At 55.7% G+C, this 7,042-nt stretch overlaps 1 protein-coding gene across 1 annotated transcript in view; it reads right to left on the reverse strand.

Moving 5' to 3' along the window:
- The window catches only part of LOC104412969 (cadherin-23-like), a gene marked incomplete at its 5' end in the record, with an annotated part of 17,841 nt that overhangs the window by 4,363 nt on the left and 6,436 nt on the right, over nt 1-7,042 (reverse strand). Inside the window, 13 exon segments of the mRNA XM_010023830.1 lie at nt 1-25; nt 151-414; nt 594-723; nt 908-1,018; nt 1,338-1,532; nt 2,060-2,271; nt 3,020-3,197; nt 3,624-3,743; nt 3,899-4,036; nt 4,312-4,481; nt 4,565-4,789; nt 5,339-5,455; nt 6,325-6,783. The exon segment at nt 1-25 is cut by the window's left edge and continues 28 nt beyond it. Of these exon segments, the coding sequence (XP_010022132.1) occupies nt 1-25; nt 151-414; nt 594-723; nt 908-1,018; nt 1,338-1,532; nt 2,060-2,271; nt 3,020-3,197; nt 3,624-3,743; nt 3,899-4,036; nt 4,312-4,481; nt 4,565-4,789; nt 5,339-5,455; nt 6,325-6,783 (2,344 nt within the window).

Here is a 7,042-nt window from a genome sequence, read left to right on the forward strand (position 1 = left end):
CCCACCTTGGCCTCGGTGGCAACCCCTTTGAAAGAGAGACGGGACAGGGACCTGGGGCTGGGCTGGCTCTCACTGCCCCTTCATGTGGCTGGATTTTCCCCGGAGTATCTCTGTCTCCTGGTTCCCCCCCCAGATCCCAGCACCCCTTACCCGCTGTGTACTCTGACTTCGTGAACTGCGGGGACTGGTCATTGATGTCATCCAGGAGAATTCGCACCTCCTGAAGGGTCAGGTCCCCGCTGAGGTCCCAGGGCTGGGCTCTGCCTGCCTGCTGGCCTTGGGGAGGGGTCCAGTTCCTCTGGCTGGATGCTTTGACGATGATGGAGTAGTATGGCTCCTTCTCCCGGTCCAGGTCTTGCAAGACCTTCAGTTTCCCCTCTCGGCTCAGCTGGAAGTTGTTTTCCTGGTTCCCATCTGAGTGCCGAAAGAGATACCCAGTTAGTCCCCTTTGGGCTCGGCATTTCCGAAATGCCACCTCACCCACTGACCAGGGCAGAAAGGCAACAAGGAGATGATGGAAATGACGGAAACCCTTGGTGAAGGCTATGCAAGGAGATGAAGAGCTGCCCATCCCCTCCCTGCTTGGCACCCACCTGCTATGAAGTAGTAGACAATGGCGTTGGAGCCCTCATCTGCATCCACCGCCCCGGTGACGTTCCCCACCACAGTGCCTGGCCGTGAGTGCTCGGGGACGGAGAGCACCTGGTATTGGGGACTGTCCCTCTACCAGACACCAAAGGAGAAGGGAGGGTTATGAGAATTGTGGTGGCTTTAAATAAAATTGGACAAATCCTCTCCTGCTCCCCACCATGATGATGCCCAGCAGTGCATGCTCCATCACATATGCTCGCTGGCATCCCCATCCCCACATCCTCTGTGTCCCAACCCCTCCATCCTGGCACCTTACAGGGGGCCTGAGGAAGATGGGCTCATTGTCGTCGATGTCATCAAGTGCAACCTGGAGGGGCTGCATGGTCTCGTAGGCTGGCTGGCCCTGGTCACAGGCCACGATGATCAGCTGTGGAGAGAGGCAAAAGGGCGATCCTGGGCAAAACCATGTGGGCCAGGAGACACTGCTGAGGCAGGGACAGTGAGAACAGCTTCAGGGTGGAGGATTCTGGGGGGAATTAACAGGGAATTGGGAGTTGGCCCACCAGGATTCAACTTCCTGATGGCAATTGATAACCACCCAGTTCCTGCTAAGTTGTGGCATTTTCACAACTGCAGCAGCTGACCCCATCCCCATCACATCACTTGCATCCCGTCAGCCCCACACCAGACCCACAGCCTTGAGGACGTCCCCAGCCACCCTGTGGTTGTGCTGCCGCCTGGCTCACGTTGTACACTGCCTGCTTCTCCCTGTCCAGCCGCATGGCCGTCTGGATCAGCCCGCTGACTGAGTCGATGGTGAAATACTCCCAGTCTTTGTTCCCTGCCCCGGTCTTCAGCAGGTTGTAGAGCACCTCTCCATTGAGGCCCTCATCTTCGTCCGTGGCATAGACCTCGTAGACGTTGGACCGCAGGGGGATTTCCTGTTTGCACACATGCACCCCTTCAGTCCCAGCATTGCATGTGAGTCCCCTGCTCCCCCTGACCCTCCAAACCCTCTTGTGTCAGGGTCAGCAGGCTCCCACTGCCGAAATCCAACTGGGGGCTGGCAACATGAAATCATGATTCCCTTTGGCATGGTGGCTGCTCTTTGTATGTGCTGGGGACTTGCTGAGCCAAGCCTGGCTTCCCAGAAGGGATAAACATCTTAAATGTCAGCTTTTTGGCCCTTGGTTATAAACAGGCTTGGCCTGCAATGACCAGCTGTTTACCTAATCTGTGTGCTGCTAGGGTTTCTGTTTCCCAGAGCTGCCCCAGCATCCCTGCTCGCACGTATGGAGAGGGGCTGTTGCTGACTGTCCAGCCCCATGACCCAAAACTTCTTGGGACATGTTAAATCAAGGTCTTGTTCTTGCGGAGATGGAGGTTGGATTTTGCCACTGGTAGACAGGAGCACTCCTGGGAATGGTCTTGTCATGCCATAACCTCCTCTCCCTCTCGAGGGATTTACCTCCTTTATGTGCAGGATGGTGCCATTGGGCGGGCGGACAAAGACGGGGCGGTTGTCATTGATGTCGATGACCTCAATGTGGAGCATGGTAGTCCCCCAGAGAGGAGGATGCCCCTTGTCCGTGGCCACCACGGTCAGGTTGAACCTCTCATAGGACTTCAAGCGCCGCCGGGATGTGACAAGCCCAGAGTCTTTATTGATCTTAAAAGCCTCTGGGGGAAAAAACCACCACATCTCCGGCTCAGGACACTTTGCACCAGATAAATCATAGTCATAAACCAGTATACCAGCTGAAGCACACCTCTTACTGTTGGGAGATCCCTATCAAGGGGTGATGGAGCAGAGCTGGCCACCTGAGGCCAGGGTTGTGGATGGTATCAGGTTTTCAGAGCATCCCTGACACTGGTCAGTGCCAAGGGCCCTGCTGTCAGACCACCCCTAGCTGTGTTTCGCTCTTGCTCAGGCAGTGGTCAGAGGAGCCTACGCATCTCAGGAAAGTGAATGTTCTGTCATTCCCGTCTACATTTATGCTGGCTTTTGCCCGGTTCTCATCACTCCTCAGTGTGCAGAGATATACTGCATTTCAGGCACTATCGCTACCCACCCACAACCTTCTAGCCCTTTCAGTTTTCCTCTAAACTGTGCAGTGAGTTTGCTCCAAGACACAATTGTGTACAGAGAAAGTGCTGCTGTGCTGGGGAAGATGAGAGGATAAGCCAAGGCTGGGCTGCAGCACGAAGGAAGGTGAAGCCGTAACATGCTGCACCATGAGGAACTGGGAACTGTGGAGGAGTACCGAAAGCTCCACACTTTCAGTTTTTCTCCTGGGAGTGCATGCACAACCTCACTTCAAAACAGCTGCAGTATACAAGGGTGTGGGCTTGGTCCCTATGTCTCCTCCAACTGCTGTTCATCATAACCCTTCTTCCTGGGGAGGAGTACCCCACCACCAGCACCTACCAGCTCCAGGGCCCTCGATGCTGTAGGTCACGATGCCGTTATCCCCTTCATCCAGATCTGTGGCAGTCATGGTGATCACCGATGTCCCTGCTGGCTCATTCTCATAGACGCTGGTGCTGAACTGGCTCTTGCTGAACTGGGGCCTGAAGTCATTGATGTCCAGGACTGTGATCAGCACCTTCGACAAAGCGCAGCCAGCTGAGTGACATGAGGCTGGAGACGGATAGGCAAGCCCTGGAGGCCGTACCCCTTCTGTGACCCAAGGCTCTGCTGCCGGACTGTGGTGCCCTTCCTGCTATTTGTTTAGCTCTGCTAGCTGAATTCCTGCCTCCAACAATGGGGGCTGCTGTGGCTGGGGCACCCATTCATCCCGGAGCACTTACAGACAATAGCACCACCCTCCCCTGCCCCTCCTGCTGACGTGCTGTCCCTGCAGCACAAATTCCCTTGCACCATCCAACCCACAGCCCCTGGGGTCACCTGCTCTTCCCTCTAGCTAATTGCTCCCAAAGATACCAGCTAGCCTGCTGGGGAGGAAAGCCTGAGGTCCAACACCTTCTTGCGGGTGACCACCACATGAGGGGTGGTGGGAGGAGAAGCCTACCTGCACGGAGTTTTCCCGACGGTTACTGGAGATGTCCCCAGGGTTGTCTCTGGCCACAGCTGTCAGTGTGTAGTGATCCTTCTTCTCCCGGTCCAGGGCTGACAGGATGTAGATGTCACCCTGCAGCACATAAAGACCTTCAGGTGGGCCTTGTCTGGCAGAACTGATACTCAAGAAGGGGCAGAAGGTGACGTGTGGGAGCAAGGAACAAGGTGGGACCACATCAGCCTCCCTTCCCTTTCCCCGCTCTGTTCCAGCCTCAGTTGGCTCCTTACCGTGTTGGGGTTTATCCCAAACTTGCCCTCTCCATCTCCCAGGCTGTACTGGATGAGAGCAAAACGCCCAGAATCTGCATCTGTGGCCTTGACCCTCAGGATGACTGTACCCAATGGCACATCCTCAAAGACAGCTTTCTGCAAGCAAAGGGAGCAGGCAGGACTGGTTGTTTCATCACTTAATCTTTTAGCAGGCAGTAACCAAAGGCATAGCGGGGCACCCAGGGGTGGGCACAGCTAGGCCCAGAACAAGGTTTCACACAGAGTACACTGGTTGGTTGACCATCTTCTTCATACGGTTCAAGCATAGACAGAGGGAAGAGAAGGTGTCCCTGGAGAATCCCCCAGCTCTGTGCCAGACCTCACCTGGCAGGCACTGCTGGTGAGGACTTGAACAGGGGATCCCAGCTCACCTGGTAGGATGGCTGGCTGAAAACGGGATTGTTGTCATTGATGTCCACTATCTGGAGGTACACAGGGATCTCAGCGGATCTGCGTGGAGAGCCGTTGTCAGAAGCTCGGATGGTGAAGTTCAGCCACTGCACCTCCTCGTAGTCCACCGTCTTGTTGGCCACAACCTTCCCTAGAGGATGTCAGACCCTGACATGAGACATCTACCCCAGGACACTGACCTGCCTCATGCTCTCACCTCCCCAGGCCACCGACCTGCTGACTGGTCTTCGAGGCAGGCATAGCCTTCTGGGGGGAGGGTCAGCAGCTCCTAGGTGATCTGCCCGTTGGCACCTTTGTCCGGGTCCACTGCTGAGATGGATATGAGTGTGGTGCCCTGTGTGGCTCCCTCCAGGATCTTCTCAGTGAAATAGGTGACCCCAAAGGGACGGAAGCGCGGGGTGTTGTCATTGACATCCAAGACATTGACTGTCAGCTTGGCTGTGGCCATGGTGGACACCACAGGGGAAGAGAAGAGGAAGGGGAAGTGAGAAAAAGAAGGGAAGAAAAAATGGGAGAAAGGAAAGTGGTAAAGATACAAGCATAAAACTAAATGGCACTGGTTAATCAAGAAAAATGGTAATATTCAGCAAAGCTGCTATGCCCTGATCTGGCTGAGGGATACCTACTGCAGACCTATTCCTGATTTTTGTGTGCTTTCTCACATACAGGCCTGGATTTACTAGGAGCAGGGTGGCAAGACATAATGGGGATGGTAATGAAGAAATGGGTGTCTCCCATGGTACGGTTATGGGCACACAGCCTTCTTCATCCCCAGTGCAGCCCTGCGATGTCAGGGCCATTCACTAAAGGAGGGCTCATAGGAGAACCCAAAGCTGATGGGAGCTGGTCCAAGTCTGGAACCACTAGAAATGTTGCTGTTCAGAATGGGAGGTGAGAGAGCTGCCAGCTACCTAGAAGCTGCAGTGGTGCCCGGGAAAGGCTGTGCCAGCCCTGGCCCTGCACTCCCTGGGTAGAACCCATGCTTACCGTTGGGCACGCTGACTGAGCGGTCGATGACTTCACTGGCATTGTCATGGACAGAGATGGTGATCTCGTAGGTGGCCACCAGTTCCCGGTTGAGGGGACTTTTGATCTTCACAGCTCCTGGGAATCCCAAAAAGCTGGGTGTCACAGGCAGTGCCTGCACCCCGACACTGAGGACCCTCAGCAGACTGGTCTGTAAGAGCCAACTGCTGCACCCTCTGCTGCACTTGCTCTCCTGCCTCTTCCCAAAGGCTAAATAGGGAAAACACTTGATAGCTACAGGAGGAGACAACTTCCTTCCCCCTCTTCTCCACCTCCTGCCTTCCTGCCTGCTCCGTGCTGCCCAGCTAACAGGTTCTCATGCTGCCTCAGGCAGGTGAGGGTTTGGGTTGTGTACATAAGGGGTTTGGGAGCAACTGCTGCTGCTGCCCTGAATGATCCCATCTATGTTAGCTCAGCATCCAGGCACCTTTAAGAGTCTTGTCCTATATCCCTTCCAACAAGGGCGTTTTTCTTTCATGAGTCACCTCTGTGCTTCCAAAACAGACATGGGGAGCTCCTGGACCTCCTTCCCCAAGGGTAGAGCTCACCACCTAACCCAGAGTGCCCCTTCTGGTCCCCCAGTGAGGGTGTCCGCATCCGGTCTGCCAAGGCTGAGCAGCCCCCAGCCCACTGTGGGGCCGCCTGCCATGGAGATGGGGGAGATGGAGGGAGGTGACAGATGGCACAGAGAGAGAAACAAGCACAGACACAGAGACAAACCTGGTGGGCTGAGAGCCGGAAAGGAAAGAAACAGGTTAGTTAAGTCAGTTGACCGGGGGAGAGAGGACAGGACAGAGTGAGACAGAGCAGTCAAAGGAGAGGAGTGGGGAGGCAGGAGGGGAGCATCATCTCCCCATGCCTCAGACACCTACCTCCAGGCAGAGAAGAAGAAGCAGAAGCAAGGAGAGGAGTCTGCGCTGCCCACACTGCCCTTCCCGCTCTCCTACCTGTCCTAAAATCCACTGCAAACACTCCTTGCTGTTCAGGCACTAGTGCATCTGTGTCGTCACGGGCCACGATCTCTAGCAGGTAGTACTCCAGGCGAGGGTGGAGGTCCCGGTCAACGGCGGTCACCTCGGCCACTACGGTGCCGGGTGCGGCTGACTCAGGGACACTAACTGTCTGGATGGGGTTGACGAATTCAGGACGGCAGTCGTTGACATCATCGATGAAGAGGCTGACAATGGCGGTGCCCGAGAGCGCCGGCGTGCCCTGGTCCACAGCCACCACCATCAGCCGATAGGCATCCCGCTCCTCCCGGTCGATGCTGATGTTAGCCACGCGGATCACGCCCGTGGTGGCATCAATCAGGAACCTGTCTTGGCCACCACCTTCGATCCGGTAATCCAGCTGCTGGTTGAGGCCACTGTCTGCGTCTGTGGCCATCACCTGGAGGACAGAGAAGCCTGGAAAGGGGGGACACAGCCTTCTTAAGTGAGGGCAGCAGCAACAAGCCCACAGTCCCAAGGCAAATACTGTAAAGTAATGTAAGCAGTTACTTTTAAATTTTTCCTTCAACCCCATCCTGGTGAGCCCTGACACTGGGAGCTGGATCTTCACAGTCCCAGGGGGACACCCACTCTCCCCATCACCCACCCTCACATACAGTCCTTGCCCTTTCCTGACCTGGGGGGCTGTTTTCCAACAGCCGCGCCGTGATGGACG

Source organism: Nestor notabilis, unplaced genomic scaffold (genome assembly GCF_000696875.1).
Source record: "Nestor notabilis isolate BGI_N333 unplaced genomic scaffold, ASM69687v1 scaffold33561, whole genome shotgun sequence".
Lineage (NCBI taxonomy): Eukaryota > Metazoa > Chordata > Aves > Psittaciformes > Psittacidae > Nestor > Nestor notabilis.